At 40.0% G+C, this 18650-nt stretch overlaps 1 protein-coding gene across 6 annotated transcripts in view; it reads right to left on the bottom strand.

Moving 5' to 3' along the window:
• NBEAL1 (neurobeachin like 1) overlaps window positions 1–18650 on the bottom strand; it is a 126838-nt gene that overhangs the window by 68590 nt on the left and 39598 nt on the right. For 5 of the 6 annotated variants that reach the window (XM_073306480.2, XM_073306474.2, XM_073306478.2 and 2 more), the window contains exons 9-14: window positions 18032–18338; window positions 16692–16798; window positions 12054–12140; window positions 10512–10595; window positions 9061–9159; window positions 8353–8936 (exon numbers count right to left, since the gene is read on the bottom strand). In XM_073306480.2, the coding sequence (XP_073162581.1) occupies window positions 8353–8936; window positions 9061–9159; window positions 10512–10595; window positions 12054–12140; window positions 16692–16798; window positions 18032–18338 (1268 nt within the window). The remainder of the gene's footprint in view (window positions 1–8352; window positions 8937–9060; window positions 9160–10511; window positions 10596–12053; window positions 12141–16691; window positions 16799–18031; window positions 18339–18650) is intronic. The other variant, XM_073306479.2, reaches the window with a different exon arrangement.

Genomic DNA, 18650 nt, shown 5'->3' with positions numbered 1-18650 from the left:
AAACAAACAACAAGTACAAGTAAATTCTAGGTACAAGGAAGCCTAAAACCTGGTGTGCAGGACAAAAAGTGGTCCAATGTTCTTAAAGAAGTTTGTAGCCATCCACACCTTTTACATAGAGGTGCAAACCTTGGTTCTAGCATGCAACATTTCAGCTTAAATCCATGCAGTTTATGCTGGTTTCGATATAAAGCATTGCATGTCAGGGACTGCAGTCTCTGAAAGCAACACCTCTATAATAAAGATGAACCTAGGCTACAATCTGTGTCATTTTGGCAGGGCGAAATAAAAGGCTGCCTTTAGGTTTGTGATAATTTGCCAATACTGTGTTTACATGGGACATTTTGGAGGCTCCTGTTATAGAAATTAGGAAGCATTTTTCTCCAATCAAGTATTTTCCTAAATTCACATTATACACAAAAGTAACTATCCTTCTATACTGGTGCTTTTATTTCTAACACTTTTTAAGAAACCATTTTGACAGAAATTGCATGAAGTTTGAAATTATTATAGGGAATTTTTTGGTCAGGTCTACACTTGAAATTTTTGCTGGTAAAGTAATGTCATGGGAATGGGCATGGGGAAATCTTTTGCAACATTTCTATACTGGCAGAAGCCCAAACGTAGATGAGGTTATACTGGCATCAAAGTGCATTTGCTGGTATAGCTTATTTTGCTCACCAACTGGTATAAGCTATACTGACAAAAGCACTTCTTTGCCAGCAGAAGCTACAATAGGAGGGCTTGCCAGCTCTTCTGGTGCAGACATGGCTTTAGGCTCTTTTTATACCTTGAACACTTCATTAGGAAAAATATGTGAAAAAATTATTGCCAAAGCCTGTTACATTCCCTCAAGCATGGTTATTATAAGAAGCATTTTCACTACAATTGTTATTAATCCTGGCACTTACAGAACAAACAGATGGTGCATCTATATTAAGTGAAAGCTATATAAGTGTGCAGCAATTCTCCAAAAAGGTCCATAATTTTGGAGTTTAATGTACCCACCCTACACACATGCACACCACACATAATTTGAAAGCTTATTTTATGTATGTTTAGATGAGGTATAATGAGGAGCTGTCAAGTGGTGCTGTAAGCCTGTAGATGAGGTAAATGAAAAAGTCATTTTTTGCACAATTCCAGAAACACTGCAACATGACTATACTTACAAATTTTTACTGTTCAAATTAATTTTAACACCTTAATATGGTGCTTCTTGGTCAAAGCTACCAAACAATGTATTAAAAGACTTTTTATTGGTTTTGCATGGGCAAGTTTCTCCTCCCCCTCAAGAAATGGTGCAGCTGTATAACATGACAAAAATGGAAAATATCAACATTTTGGAATCATGGAATCATAGAACTGGAAGGGACCTCAAGAGGTCATCTAGTCCAATCCCCTGCACTTAAAGAAGGATTAAATATTATCTAGACCATCCTGACAGGTGTTTGTCCAACCTGCTCTTAAAAATCCCCAGTGATGGAGATTCCAGAACCTCCCAAGGCAATTTATTCTTGTGTTTAACCACCCTCACAGTTAGGAAGTTTTTCCTAATGTCCAACCTAAATCACCCTTGCTGCAATTTAAGCCCATTGCTTCTTGTCCTATCCTTGGAGGTTAAGAAGAACTATTTTTCTCCCTCCTCCTTGTAACAACCTTTTATGTACTTGAAAACTGCTATCATGTCCCCTCTCAGTCTTCTCTTCTCCAGACTAAACAAACCTAATTTTTTCAATCTTTCCCCATAGGTCATGTTTTCTAGACCTTTAATCATTTTTGTTGCTCTTCTCTGAACTTTCTCCAATTTGTCCACATCTTTCCTGAAACATGGCACCCAGAACTAGACACAATACTCCAGCTGAGGCCTAATCAGCTTGGAGTAGAGCAGAAGAATTACTTCTCGTGTCTTGCTTATATTACTGCTGCTAATACATCCCAGAATGATGTGGTGTTGGGGTTTTTTTTGGTTTTTTGTTTTTAACAACAGCATTACACTGTTGACTCATATTTAGCTTATGATCCACTATGGCCCCCAAATCCCTTTCCACAGTACTCCTTCCTAGGCAGTCATTTCCCATTTTGTATGTGAGCAACTGATTGTTCCTTCCTAAGTGGAGTACTTTGCGTTGTCCTTAACATACTACCATTAAATGTTTTGACATCACATATTCTTAACTGTCAAAGTATCTCAGAAGTGATAACAGTTATCCATAGTTTTCAGTTGAAATTTGCTGACCAAATCAGTCCCACACTGAAGACTGTGTACCAGTAGAATGCATGCCTATAGTTTGTATGGGATAGTGGGTAGATATAAATGTACATGAATTCTTAATGTAATGCTTCATTTGTAAGCTATTATAGATACAATGTATCATCTAGTCTGCCTGCTAGAATGTTTTAACTTCTAATTGCCTATGTAGCTTATGTGCAGTGCTATCTTTTGAAATATTATAATTTCTTTTTAAAAGCTTTTTAATTCAGTGACACCTATGCATAGGTCAGTATTAGGGCTAAAGATGGGATTACACAGCTTCATATTATGAATATGCAAAGGCTATGAGAAAAAGAAGTGGCCTAACAAGAAACAGTGAAGAAAAAGTCCACAAACTAGTCTTGCCTTCTCACTGAAGAGGGAAAAAAAAGAGTATGTTACAGATCTTACTGTATGACAATGAATCATGTCCTGTGGTGCTTATCAACATATCTACTGGACTGCACGTAACATAGGATGTACACAAGTCTCTACTGAAAACAGAAAAATGTTGGTGAAGGACAAATGGAGAGAGATGAGAGACATGCACTTGATTCTGATGGGACATGTAGCCCAGTCAAGAAATCTGGCATCAAAATATTTACTGACATGGTCAAGATAACCAAATGTAAGTGGCAAGGGAAGAGAAATCACAGCAGCTGTCAGTTCAAAGAATTTTTTTTCCTGCAGAGCCTTGTCCTTAGCAAGATGTAGTGGTGATGTTCCAAGTGGTGATGTTTCACAAAATGGGGAAGAGATGGCCAGCCCTCTGTGGAGATAGAGGTGGTTAGGGACTATTTAGAAAAGCTGGACATGCACAAGTCCATGGGGCCGGACGAGTTGCATCCGAGAGTGCTGAAGGAATGGGCGGCTGTGATTGCAGAGCCATTGGCCATTATCTTTGAAAACTCGTGGCGAACCGGGGAAGTCCCGGATGACTGGAAAAAGGCTAATGTAGTGCCAATCTTTTAAAAAGGGAAGAAGGAGGATCCTGGGAACTACAGGCCAGTCAGTCTCACCTCAGTCCCTGGAAAAATCATGGAGCAGGTCCTCAAAGAATCAATCCTGAAGCACTTGCATGAGAGGAAAGTGATCAGGAACAGCCAGCATGGATTCACCAAGGGAAGGTCATGCCTGACTAATCTAATCGCTTTTTATGATGAGATTACTGGTTCTGTGGATGAAGGGAAAGCAGTGGATGTATTGTTTCTTGACTTTAGCAAAGCTTTTGACACCCGGTCTCCCACAGTATTCTTGTCAGCAAGTTAAGGAAGTATGGGCTGGATGAATGCACTATAAGGTGGGTAGAAAGCTGGCTAGATTGTCGGGCTCAACGGGTAGTGATCAATGGCTCCATGTCTAGTTGGCAGCCGGTATCGAGTGGAGTGCCCCAGAGGTCGGTCCTGGGGCCGGTTTTGTTCAATATCTTCATAAATGATCTGGAGGATGGTGTGGATTGCACTCTCAGCAAATTTGCAGATGATACTAAACTGGGAGGAGTGGTAGATACGCTGGAGGGGAGGGATAGGATACAGAAGGACCTAGACAAATTGGAGGATTGGGCCAAAAGAAATCTGATGAGGTTCAATAAGGATAAGTGCAGGGTCCTGCACTTAGGACGGAAGAACCCAATGCACAGCTACAGACTAGGGACCGAATGGCTAGGCAGCAGTTCTGCGGAAAAAGACCTAGGGGTGACAGTGGACGAGAAGCTGCATATGAGTCAACAGTGTGCCCTTGTTGCCAAGAAGGCCAATGGCATTTTGGGATGTATAAGTAGGGGCATAGCGAGCAGATCGAGGGACGTGATCGTTCCCCTCTATTCGACATTGGTGAGGCCTCATCTGGAGTACTGTGTCCAGTTTTGGGCCCCACACTTCAAGAAGGATGTGGATAAATTGGAGAGAGTCCAGAGAAGGGCAACAAAAATGATTAGGGGTCTAGAACACATGACTTATGAGGAGAGGCTGAGGGAGCTGGGATTGTTTAGCCTGCAGAAGAGAAGAATGAGGGGGGGATTTGATAGCTGCTTTCAACTACCTGGAAGGGGGTTCCAAAGAGGATGGCTCTAGACTGTTCTCAATGGTAGCAGATGACAGAACGAGGAGTAATGGTCTCAAGTTGCAGTGGGGGAGGTTTAGGTTGGATATTAGGAAAAACTTTTTCACTAAGAGGGTGGTGAAACACTGGAATGCGTTACCTAGGGAGGTGGTAGAATCTCCTTCCTTAGAGGTTTTTAAGGTCAGGCTTGACAAAGCCCTGGCTGGGATGATTTAACTGGGAATTGGTCCTGCTTTGAGCAGGGGGTTGGACTAGATGACCTTCTGGGGTCCCTTCCAACCCTGATATTCTATGATTCAAGGGGAACTGTTCTTAGTCACGCAATAGGACCTGTGCCTATGTTCCTCTTCCATGCTGATGGAGCAATAAAAACAAAAGTTCAATTAGGGCATCAGCTGGAAGTGCTAAGCAGAAAGAATTCATGAGCTAAGAGCATACAACAAAGAAACGGAGATGCCAGGACAGCGTATATCAGAGATGCCAGGGCTGTCATACAAATGATAGCTGGAGACAAATTTCCCACATTCCATGAACTGGCTCCTGAGTACTCAAGGCAGGTCCTAAAGCAGTTGACAACGCTAATTCTGTAATCAAAGTCTGACAGATATGACAACGGTATCTCTGTGAAAACTGCAGAAAGACAGTGCTGGACATGACCTAAGGTTGGATGCAAGAAATACCAGGTGATTGGTGGATGCCCTCTGTGCCACCATGGGAAAAGTTTCTAAACATGGCATCCAACAAGCAGTCACCTGTAAAATTCCTCTGTGAACCTAGGGTTCAAAAAGCACCTGAGAGCACATGACACAAACACTCCTTCTTGCTGGAGGCTTTTCCAGTGGTGAAATAGCAAAGTCCATCACAGAGGTGGTGAAGAAGCCCAAGACTTGTACTAGAAATGTCACTGGTGGTATTACATTTCAATGATACCTATACAAACTTATTATTAGATTTTGCTTTATCCTCTTGCAATACTTGTTCCACAGGGATCGTCGAAAATCATCTGGCTCTTTGACTGCTAACCCATGCTAATCATTCATGCGGGCACTCATATACATATGAGGTACAATCCTGAGCAGACCAGAAGTGATTGCTGGGCTCTGGGAGTAAGGGTGAAGGAGTTGAGGGCAGAGGTGGCATTCTCTTCAATCCAGTAAGTTCCTGCGGTGGGGCTGGGTAAGCGGGGGTGGGGGAAAATGAGGGAAGGGGGCTGGGGAAGGAAGTGGGGTGGAATAGGGCAGGGGGAGGGGAATGTGGGTGTGAGGGGAGGGGGATGGAGAAGAAACGGGGATAGGGGAATCACGGGGGCTAAGTAGGATCCCGGCATGCGGCATTGCCTCAGAAGCAGCTGGGGCTCCCCCATTCAGCAGGCCCATCGAACCCTTAGCCAGCCAAGCCCTACCCCCCTACACCTGGACCCCTCCAATGAGCCCCCCTACGGTCAGACCCGCACCCCACTGAGCCCCAACCAGCTGCTCCTGGACCTCCACCCCATCAAGCTCCACTCCCCCTGCACTCAGACCCCCACCATTGAATTCCCACCCCCAGACCTCCCAGCCAAGCCCCATTTCCCCACCCCCAGACCCTCCTACCCCCCGCTGAAGCTGACCACCATCACCTGGATCCCCTGCAGAGTCCCATTGCCCCTACACCCGGAATGCCCTAATGAGCCCCTGTGCATCCAGATCTCCCACTGAGCTGTCCACTCCCAGATCGCCCCACACAGAAACCTCTCAACCCACACCTGGATCCCCCCCACACAAAGCCCCTCTACACTTGGATCCTGCTGGGCTCAGCCTCCCTACCCATGCCTGGTGCACCTGGTACATAGGGGCAGGGCCCTGGGGTGTTTCTGGCACAGACCCAGCCCTTGCTCTGTGTCAGGGTCAGGTGCAGCCTCACTGCAGAGTCCCTATATTGGGGGAGGTGGGGGCTTCAGGGTGATCTTCCACCTCAATGCAGCCACTGGCCTGTGCCCCTCACTGCCATGCTGGAGTCACATTTTATTGACAAATAAAATCTGCAGAATTTTAAAATATTGTGTGCATAATTTTTGGTGCATAATTCCCTCAGGAGTAGGGGTATTGCAGGGATTGGTCCTGGGTCTGGTTATATTCAATATCTTCATAAATTATTATGGCATAGAGCATATACTCAAAGTCTGGGGACAGTATCAAGATGGGAGCGGTTGCAAGTGCTTTGAACGGTAGGATTACAAATCAAAATATCTGGACAAACTGGAGAAATGGTCTGAAGAAAATAGGATGAAATTCACTAAGGATAAATGCAAAGTGCTTTACTTCGGAAGGAACAATCAATTGCACATATACAAAATGGGAAATGACTGCCCAGGAATTGCAGCAAGGGAGGTTTACATTGGACATTAGGAAAAGCTTAATTGTCAGAGCAGTTAAGCACTGGAACAAATTGCCTAGGGTGGTTGTAGAATCACTGTCATTGGAGGTTTTTAAGAACAGGTTAGACAAACACCTGTCAGGAATGGTCTAGTCATTACTTAGTCCTACCTTGAGTGCAGGGGACTGGACTAGATGACCTACCAAGGTTCCTTCCAGTCCTACAGTTCTACAATTGTTGTGATACATTGAGGTCACAAAAAAAATCCAATTTTACATCTTAAATAATACACAGAATCATTAAACTAATAGAAAAAAATGCAAATATTTCGAAGGGGTCACTGAATTGTTCAGCCCTCGCTTCTCAGGTAATGGCACCACTTGACAGCTCCACATCATACTTCATCTTAAAGTAGACGTAAGAAGTTTTCAAATGATGAGTGCAGTGCATGTGCGTAGAGTGGGTACATTAAGTCGACCAAATCAGTGGTGTCTGCCATTCACCTAATAATGCACATAGAGACCACAAAGCATGGAGATAGCAGCGAGTTCAGTCTTTTCTGTTGTATATTTAAAAAAACATTTTCCACTGAAACAAAGCAAAGTAACCACCTGTGTTTTAAATCAATCATTCATTTATTCTTGTTATCTATTTCCTATTTGCTATAATATTCCCTTCAATCAAGCATCTTAGAACTTCATCTGAGTAGCCAACACCAATCCTTATCCAGCAAGCAGGATATGCAGCATAACATAGGATACCCTGTCTCCACCACACACTAGAATACATCATATTCTAAATTCAATTTAATGACTAAAAATGCAAACTACTATTCTAGCACCATAAAGTCCAAATCCGGCTGCAGCCATTTCTCCTTATGCTGTAATACCATTAGATTTCAGAAACTACACGGGTTTAGATCAGGATTTGAATGAGAGACCTTTTAAAAAAATGAAAGAAGTGGTTTTGGGAGTTAAGCAGATGGTACTTTTAACCAAGTCAGTACTATACTAATACCCCAGCATAATATTATGGAGCTCTGTGCTGCTGGAGGGCCTGTAGTTCAGATAAGATATAAACAACCACTTTCTGGTTATTAAAATGAGTCAATCTACGGCTTTGCTTATATGAGAAAAGGGTTAAAGTGCTGTCTTGGCCAAATTCCAAACTCAGAAATTTCCCCCTGCAGTTCCAGTTAGAAAAGGATATTTTTCAGGTATTATCCTGAATTTTTGCATTTGTTTGCTATTGAATACCTACATTAAAACCAGAGGCAGTTACATTTTATAGCCCCTATACGCTACAAGAACTATGCTAATGCATGGTTACCCGTCACAATTCGGGGGTCCTTTATTTTTTTTTTTACTGCCTTCATGGATGAAAACATATGTTAATATGCATTACCCAAATAATTTAATCTTAATATAGTTATAGAATTGCACTTTCCTATCCACACTAGCAGTATAATTGTCCCAATACAGAAACCCTTAACCATGCATTTGCATGGCTATTCCTGTAGCATAGTCATGTCTTCAGTGGTGGATGAAGCCATTCCTGTTTACAAACTCAACAGATATTCAATTTATCAAGTATTTTGGTATGAAATGTGCTATATAAATATAAGCATTGCTACCAAGTATGCCATGGGATGCATATTACCAAAGTAATCACAGCAAGCATACCTGTATAATTGCTTCCTCTTGCCTCCTCCCTTGCTGGTGATGTCAGGTGTAACTTGGTCCTGGTCTAGGCATAGCCAAGCATTGAAGGAAAATGCAGACCCTGGCCATTTGTGAATAGGTGGCACAGCAATTCCTGCCATGCTGGGGGACAAGTTGAAATATTGCATGGCACTGTCCAGGCCTTGCTTCCGAGCCATTGCCAGAATTGCACGCATCACAGTGATGACGTAAGGGTGAGACTGCTTTGGTTCATTAGTCCTCAAGAGTCGCATTAGTCGATGCAATTCTTCAGAGCTCATCGACTGACTTCCCAAAGAACCCTGGAGGGCAATCAGGTTCTCTGCACAAGTGCGATGGAGTGAAGAGTGGAAGTTTAATGTCTCAAGGATGCGGATGACCATGTTTGCATTGACACACGTGGCACGACTCTGCCTGTTAATACAGCAGATTCGCTTCAACCAATTTGAGATGAAGATCTGCAGGTCATGTGATTCTAGCTCTGGAAGCCACTGGATAAGCAGCAATAAGGGCTGGACATTACTAATGCCCAAAATTCCAACGGACATGTGATCACCTTCAGCAGCCTGGAAAAAAAAGAGCATAGAACACAAAGATGAACTACTGGCCTACAACAACGAAATAGGGGCAGAAAAGCTGTCTAGGAGTGCAGTCATTTTAGATAATGTTCAAAGCAAGCACATGTCTCACCATATTCATAAGTTCTTCTAGCAACTCTCGCGAGGGCTGACCCAGAGATTTTAGTACTTCATAGATATGTGCATAACCAATCCGCTCTTTAAAGACCTCCTGAAGAGGAAAAAAAAAATAGTAACATTAATAAAAGTATACAGTGCGGTTGTAGTTGTGTCAGTCCAGAATATTAGAGAGACAAGGCTGGGGAGGTAATTATTGGACCAACTTCTGTTGGTGATAATAAAAGACAGACACAACTAAACTCTAGTGGCTAATTACTTACCTGCAATAATGGGGCCTCATTTAACACAAAACTAGCTCTATTGTTAGGTTACCCTTTATGAGAACATACTACAAACCTTATCTGAAGGCTAGAGAAGTTAAGGATAGTCTTTTGATTGACTTCAACGAGTTTTGGATTAGGCCCTATAGTTATAGATTCATGACACTACTGCATATAATATTATGTCATGCAAAAATATTTTCTGTAGCTGAATAAATGTTTTAATTCTAGCTGCTGAAATTACAACAGAAGTGCACAGGCACAGAGAAGAGCTTTATTTTACTTGTTATAGACCATAAACAAAATCTCCAGTACAATTGTTTTAATATACTTCAAAATGTTAGTCTTTTTAGTTTATTACAAAAAACCAATTGTTCTATTGAGTTGAACCTACAGAATAAAGATAAAACAAACACAAGTAGGTGCAGAAGTAAAATATTTTCCTAGAAAAATGTCTTTAAATTAATCATATTAGAGAAATATTTAAGATAGAAACTTTATTAAATATGGGAAAGTATTCTGAAAACTGGTTACCTTGCACTGAATTTATGGAAAACAACTCTCAAGCAGTAAAATCTACACATTTATATACATCTATTTACTAGTTAATGAACAGCAGTTACATCCTATTAAGTGAATTCCCTTCCCTTTGCACAGGTATTTTCAATTGTTATTTGTACAATGTGGAAAACACATTTTTAAATATGAGTGAATTTGTTGGAAGAAACAGGATTTATGTAAAGTGCCTCTGGAATAAAGTAGTGAGAGGCAAAAAAGTCACTGTTGAAAAATTCACATAAAATGTGCAGTACGTAGGTGCCCCTTCAAACATTTATGGGATTTAGAGCAATTTTCACTGCTGGAAAAGGTTGTCAGAGAATATTACTTTACACACAGTTTTTCAAATTTCTGTCTTTTATTATCCAATCAAATTAGCTCTAATCCCAGAAATCATGTTCCAGCTTTACATAAAATTAAATTAATGTCCAGCCCAAATTATGATGTTGTCCATAAGAAGAGCATGAGGAAGAAAAGCACAAAGTGTTTCTTGATCTGGTTGTGGCACACTGTCAATAAATAATAATAATCGTAAGAACAATTCTTCAAGGTTTTACATTAAAATGTTTAACAAGAAATGACAAAGATGGCTGCCATAAACAGACCTATGAGTGTGTATGTTTACCTTCGCAGCTGGAGATTTGTGCAACACTGCTGTAAGGGCTTGAATGGTGGATACTGCCAAGCAGTCTAGTTGTCCCTGAAACACCTGAAAGCAACAGAGGCAGGTGTTATTTACAAACATATTAAATAGAATTCTGCTCTGAAGGATATTCTGCGCACTTCTGCCTGGATGAAAACCAAAGTTAATTAACATGCTTTACAATCATCTCCCCACCAACATGGATTTCATGACACCACAACCTACAAGAAAGGACACAATGACAGAAAACTAGCCATGTAGTTCAAGAAGAGGAAAGAAGCATTCACACACATTACAGTAAAAGGTTCTGATGGACAAATGTACAAACTTTCCTCATGCTGTTAATGGACAATCTCAAGAGGGAGGGAGGAAAAGGAAGTAACCAACCCCTTGTACTGTATGTGTGCACTGCAGAGTGTATAGCTTTCTGACAATCAGTTCTTTAAACAAATGGAGATGATCATCATTTTAATCTCAGTGCAGGCTCCTGCACATACCAAAGCAACACACACACACATTAGAAGTGATTAGTTATACCAGCACAGTCCAATAACTTCATCGTCTCTTACATCCATCCCAGAGGATGAAACACTGCTTCCAAACCCAATGAGTCTCAAATAATCCTTTCCCTTTTATGTTTTCTATTAGTTAATTCCTCTGAATACTGATATTTTTCATGATAATTTATTAACAGAAAATTATGTGCCATATACCAGCAGGTCCCTTTGTCACATGGAGTCTGTTCATTTGCATAGTTCCACTGGTCAACCTTACAGTCTCTGAAATACTATATTGCATATTGGACAATGAGAAGTCAAAATCAGAAGACAATGTTAGTGAATAAATGTTTACATGCAGATCCTCACACTGAGTTACCAATAGAATTGGCTATTTTAAACAGAATCAAGATTTCTAGACTACATACTTTCCTGTGCTCAGCAATGCATTATCTATTTAAATGAGAACAAATCAGTAACATCCTCCATACTACTATACGGAGTGGCACAATAAGAATTTGCATTTGATGTTTTCCATTATGCTAATGGAAATTCAAGACAACAGACTCTTCTCACCTCCCACATTCAGCCTGTCCATTGTATTGTGAACATCTGTTCTTGATGACAAGCAAAGAATCAGGACATCAACTACAACCATACAGATTCACAAACAAAGCCCCAGAACCCAATAGACCACCGTGCGGAGACAAAGAAGCAAAAAAGAAAAAACGAAATCACCACCAGGTTGATAGCATTGATATTGGGATTCTATTCCTGTACTTCACCCTCCTCAGATTAAAAGGAGCACAATTTGTACCTAATATTTTTAAAACTTGAAGCATCTCCATACATGTGAAGTCATGGGTGTAATTTGCTTATCATAAAAGATTACTTTCCAAAGACAACAAGCATAGGTCTGTGCAGCAGTCAGAATTCATCCATCTGGATAAGGTAAAGTACAGGAATCACTTTTCCCACTGACTGCTACTCTGTCTTGGCTTCAAGTGAAGCAAAATTGTGTAGGTACCTGGTCCCCATTCATTTCGGTCAGTAATTTGTTGGCAAGGTCTTTTTCACTCTTGTCTGCCACCTTATTGTTAGCATTTAAAAACAGCTGTTAGAAACAGAGACAAGAATAACGGAAAGAGGAATATTAAACATTACCTGCAGCTATTATCGTGAAGCCTGGGATGAATTTATGTTTCACATACAGCATACATGATCTCACACTGGTGAGTTACACAATTCTTAACAAATATCAGTCTTTTGTTAATTCTTCCAATATTACATCAAACTATTGTTAAATATTCATTAGCTTATTCTGTTTTCCAGAAAAAAACAAAAGATGTAATTGCTGAGACACGGAAATGGTACTAATTACAAGTTATTTTTGTTATTGGCCCAGTGTTCTTAGATGCATGGTGACTAAGTGCAGGACTGGAGGCTCTCAACATTCACATTAAAAAAAGGAGGGGGGACGACTGTAAGACGTTAGAAACACAAAGGGAAGGGGGAAGCACAGCCTCCTAGTTTCTCTACTTATGTTTCATCTTGTAGGAGGACTTAAGTGACACTAACAATCTAAGGAAGCCTGCAAATCAACAACTCAGAATCCAGAGATAGTGATGGCAGCAGCTTTGCGAGGGACACAATCTTCAAGACTGGAAGGATGGTGGGAAATTTTCAGTCATCCAGATGAGTTGGCAGCTTGGCAAGAACTTTAACTCAGTCACCCAAAGCTGTATCTATTCTGAAGCTTTGCCCTCTTCTGCTTTTAGATTGCAAGTTAAGAAGCTCTTAGAAATACATAGTTTATCAGACCAAGTAATTAAAAAAAGACTTCTGAAAACAGAGGAGACTGACAGCTTGTCACATTTCAGAGAAAAATTATCCATCAGAAAAATGAAAGGGTACGTGAAAAACTACTTTTTAAAACCACTTCTTTTGTGCTCACTGAAGATTGTGTGTTCAGTATATGGAACCCCACTCAGTAATCAAGGGCAAACACAAGACAACAATCAAAGATACTACTCTGTGTTACAAAAGTATTAAAAACCCCACAAAGTTAGAAACATTGCTTAGTTTGAAAGGCATCTGTCATGACCAAAGCTGTTATACTTTTGGTAACACTACAGAATAGCTATAATATGTTGAGAGAATTAGAGCATTAGCAACTGAAGATAAATTATGAACAGGAGGCAAGAATAGACATAGAAAAAACAAACTCATTCTAACTCATTTCCCATAACAGATATATAATGAGAAAAATAAGCAACTAGAGATTTTAAAACCATGTATTTATTAAAATGCTCAAGTACATGGCTCTCTCTGGTTTTGAATTCTTGTATCCAGATGATGATTCATAGAATAATAATGTTTTCTTCAGCCCACGTAAGGCTCAGCATAGTAACTACTGCTATTCTCCAAATCTGATCTATATTTAAGCAAAGTTTCCCATCAATATAAAATGTTCAAGATATATGAAGAAGTGGTGGCAGATGTTCTTAGTGTACGAATAAAACTCCTTTCAACAGATATAAAGTGAAACCTCAGTTACCTCAACATTTCAGGGGACACTCCTGAATAAACTGGGCTTCAGATCAGATAAACTGGGTTTCAGATCAACATCTGAAGTGGACAAACAGCTTTCAAAAAAAAAACCTCATGATTTGGGTCCCCAGCCCCTCAAAAAAGTCAAGAGAAGACCTCTCTCTTCCATAAGCTTTGAATTCTTTAGCTGAAGTTCGTCTATCTTCTCTGAAGACGATCTGCAAAGCTGAAGACAATTCTGAGGTAAGATCAGAAATATGCCTCTATTATGTGGCTCCTAGGAGTATTCACAATAGATATCAGTTTTGACTTCTTTTTTCACTCCTTCCCCTCTCTGCAAGTCTCCTGGTCTCCAGGTTCATAGACACACAACACATTCTATTGTGTCAAGAACAACTGCTGACTCTTCTGTTATCTGTGGTGTTATACACTGGGGGTGTCACTAGCGAACCCAGAAGTGTGACAGATTTTCAAGAATGAGGAAAATTATTTTTAGCAAGATTCTACCTTGTTAGTGGAGGCATTTGACAAAAGAAATGTACTAACCTTACAACTGACTTCATCTTTGTTGTCAGCCTTTGAAGAGCATTGTACTATTTGTGGAAAACACATGACCCTGTCCTTGGGGTCATTCAGAGTGTAAAAAAGCAAACCACTTGCACAAATTTGACAACACCAAAGAAACCCTCCATGTAATAATAATAGTAATATACAAGCCAATATACAATACAGAGATGTAACTTGGTGAACAGTTCTGATGACAAAAAGGTAGAGTGAAATTCAAGGAGAGAAGAATGGTTAAAACATAGGCCATAATACTGCTGGCATTGAAGTCAATGGGAGTTTGACGTCAATGGGAGTAGGAGCAGGCCTAGAGTGCCCATGAACCAGCTAAATAATACCATTGTATGATAATGTAAGAATCAGACTAGAAAAACATAAATCTCTCTTTTACAGCAGCATTGCAAAGAGTATAAGATTAGTAGAGAAACAGGTACAGACTCCCAAAAGGAAGTGCAAAAAACATTGGAAAGGACAAATAAAGTACTTTTAAAAGAAGTTAAAAACACAAACTATACAACACACTCAATGCGGTTCCCACTGAAGTCAATCAGAATTTTGTCCCTGACTTAAATCAAAGAAAAAAAGACTAGGTCAAAATGTACACGTGGGCATTTTAAAGTACTGTTGCATTCAAATATTTTCTAACTAAATGGAATATTGTACAATAATTCACACTTTCTAGCTAGCATGAAATTATCTAGAAGTGTTCAAGACAGCCACGTCAACAACATGCATTGTGAAGACAAAATAGAAATGAAATATAAAACTCCAGGAAGTTAAGCAGTATTCCTATTTATGTCCTTTTCTATTTGGGAAAAATTTATCTTATAAAAGCATAACAACTTCAGTGAAAGGCACTGGCTTACAATCAATGGTCATCTGGGATTAATATGGAACCAGAGAAAGTAGGAAATATGAATACTATGTCCTTTCTAGAAAGAAAAGGCGTCCAAGAAGAGCATTTTGTAACCAATTAAACTCATTCCTAATCTCAGCTATGCAGGAATTCAGACCAAATATTCTGAAACCCTTGCAACTGAACACCAGTGATTTATTTATTTTTTCTTTTTTTTAAGAAAGCTGGCTAGTGATCAATGGCTCGATGTCTAGTTGGCAGCTGGTATCAAGCAGAGTGCCCCAGGGGTTGGTCCTGGGGGCGGTTTTGTTCAACATCTTCATGAATGATCTGGATGATGGGATGAATTGCACCCTCAGTAAAGTCGCGAGTGACACTAAACTTGGGGGGAGAGGTAGATATGCTGGAGGGTAGAGATAGGGTCCAGAGTGACCTACTCAGATTCGAGGACTGGGCCAAAAGAAATCTGATGAGATTCAACAAGGGCAAGTGCAAAATCATGCACTTAAGATGGAAGAATCTCATGCACTGCTATAGGCTGGGGATCGACTGGCTGAGCAGCAGTTCCGCAGAAAAGGACCTGGGGATTACAGTGGATGAGAAGCTGCATATGAGTCAACAGTGTGCCCTTGTTGCCAAGAAGGCTAAAGGCATATTGGGCTGCATTAGTAGGAGCATTGCCAGCAGACTGAGGGAAGTGATTATTCCCCTCTATTCAGCACTGGTGAGGCCTCATCTGAAGTATTGCGTCCAGTTTTGGGCCCCCCACTACAGAGAGGATGTGGACAAATTGGAGAGAGTCCAGCAGAGGACAATGAAAATTATTAGGGGGTTGGGGCACATGATTTATGAAGAGAGGCTGAGGGAAACTGGGCTTATTTAGTCTGCAGAAGAGAAGAGTGAGGGGGGATCTGACAGCAGCCTTCAACTACCCGAAGGGGGGTTCCAGAGGGGATGGAGCTAGGCTGTTCTCAGTGGTGGTAGATGACTGCAACTTGAGACCTTCACTCCTTGTTCTGTGAGGGAGGTGTAGGTTGGATATTAGGAAAAACTATTTCACTAGAGGATGGTGAAGCACTGAAATAGGTTATCTAGGGATGTGGTGGAATCTCCATCCTTGGAGGTTTTTATGACCCGGCTTGACTAAGCCCTGGCTGGGATGATTTAATTGGAGTTGGTCTTGCTTTGAGCAAGGGGTTGAACTAGATGACCTCCTGAGGTCTCTCCCAACCCTAATCTTCTACGATTCTATGAAATGGAGAAATGCATCCCTGAAATTAGAAATCAATCCACCATCTGCTAACAGTTATAAGTGACTTCTCATAGTATGAAAGACTGATTTTGACACCAAGCTAAACAAAAGTTAGAGACGGATTAGGAGTATATACAGGCATTTCTCAAAGAGAAATTTGAGCATTCACTACTTAGTGCCTTATCATCAATACAAGCATATTGTATTATTATGGTTAATATATTTTGAAGACAAGATGTACTTCTACTTCATAAATTACACATATTTATAGCTTCTGAAACATTCACCAGGTCAGTGGTACAAGTCATACTTGATACTCACAAGGATTATATTTAATTTAGAGCCAAGACACAAAGATGATTTACAAAACTGAACTCTTACAAGAAGCACGACATTTTGCTGAGATCAGAAATAAGAAGTTATTAATTATGGAAAAAATGTACCTTGCAGTTCTGCAGCAATCGGATGAGATGCTCAAAGCAGTTACTGTTAAGGAAAATGGCCTGCAGAACAGGCCTATCAGTGCAGTCTAACATGGCTGTGATGGTGTCTATCAAAATAAAAATCACAAAAATAAATAGTTACACTAATCCTTAAGCATTTTTTTTTAACATTATACTGTTGACAAATTTAGAAACACTACATAGAAGGCTCCATGGAAAAATTTTATGCACTGAGAAGCAGTTTAAAAATGATGAATGCTTTGATAAACAAGGAAGTGAATTCCAGCATAAAACACCAGGCCTTGAGCAAAACATTCTGAAGCAGCAGAAACCAACATGTAGTCTACTGTGTATCTGGAGGAAACTTCAGCTACAGAATAGCTTCAATTGTTCTGAGGCTCAGTTTAAAATCACTGTCATTTGCACGTGTATAAAAAGCATGCCTTCTTATTTAAAACATGTATAAATATTTGCTTCCTCATCAGCCAGTTATTCCTCAACATTCTGAAGCAGTCCTATTTCATTTGCCAACAGTCAGTATCATCTCACACGGATATCAAAACATTGAGAAAATGCAAGTATTGGTGGGCAAGAAATGCCCTTATTTACGTCTTCCCATTCTCTACATCAACTTTAAAAAATACAAATCATAAATGAATGCAAACCAATGAATTATATCCTATGGTATAAGACTATTGTCTCATCTAAGATATGCAACCTAGGGAGGTTGTGGAATCATCACTGAAAGTTTTTAAAAACAAGTTAGACAAATACTTGTCAGGGATGGTCTAGATAAAACTTAGTCCTGCCTCAGTGCAAGGGACTGGACTAGATGACCTATCGAGGTCCCTTCCAGTCCTATATTTCTGTGGTTCTGTGCAATAATTCCAATTACACAACTAAAAATTACAAATAGCTACCACATTGGAATCGCTCATATATTCCAGGTATTCCCTTTTTATCCCTTTTATAGGGGTTAACTGAAATCTCCCAGATACTGTTGTGTGGAAGTTGTTGTCAAATAACTTCTCAATGGAAGTCCATAACAGGTACTAGATCTTCTGATCTTTTTTTGTTGCCCCTAAACTGTTTGTAGGCTGACATCCTTAAGCCAAAAAGTAACCAGTACATTCTGATTAATATTTTTTTGAATTAAAAGCAAATTGGAACATATTTGAATCAATTTCAACAACAAAAAAATTCTCAATTTCTTACCTAAATAACAGAGAAACCGCACTTGAATAATTATACTTATACTTGCTTAAATCACTTCATTTAAAAAAAATTATGAAAATTTTAACAAAACAGATTTAGAGGAATTGTCCGGATATATCACTCACTCAGCATTTGGATTTGTAGTGCAATGAACCTATTCTCCCACTGCCTGGATCTCCTGGAGTTAGGCAATGCTGAATGGTCTGAATTAAGCAACTTGAAGTAGTTCTCCAGTATGGTACTGGTCTCCACTTGCCGCTGGTCTGAACTACTGGTGAGAAGGATATGCACTACTTCTGTCAGGCACTTAAGAGTCAGCTCTGCCTTCCTGCTCACTTCCTCAGGATCCCTATCATCCCAAGTGTCACAGTCTGCCAAAACACGCATCAAGACTTCCATGGTGGCAGGAGATATGGCTTGAAGAGCATTTCTCTGAAATCCACAATAAAAAGAATTGTACTTTAATCTGAGGATATCTAGCCTCTTCCAATACTTAAAATCAACAAGTTTCATTTTTGCATCATGCAAGATATCTGAACTCTAATAAATATAGTACTAATAAGAGCATTTTTAATTTAGCTCCTCAGTCAACTATGATTGTGTTGAATAATATATATTTTGGGCCAAATCCTGGTCATTCTACTCAATTAGGCCTAATGGCTTCAAAGCATATATTTATATATCGTGAATACATAATGTATGTACAGACAAAAAAACCCTGTTAATGACATATTAGGGTTACAT

The sequence above is a fragment of the Lepidochelys kempii genome, chromosome 11 (assembly GCF_965140285.1).
Source record: "Lepidochelys kempii isolate rLepKem1 chromosome 11, rLepKem1.hap1, whole genome shotgun sequence".
Classification (NCBI taxonomy): Eukaryota; Metazoa; Chordata; order Testudines; family Cheloniidae; genus Lepidochelys; species Lepidochelys kempii.
The sequence above is the reverse complement of the archived record's forward strand: the minus strand, read 5'-3'. Positions and strand labels throughout refer to the sequence as shown.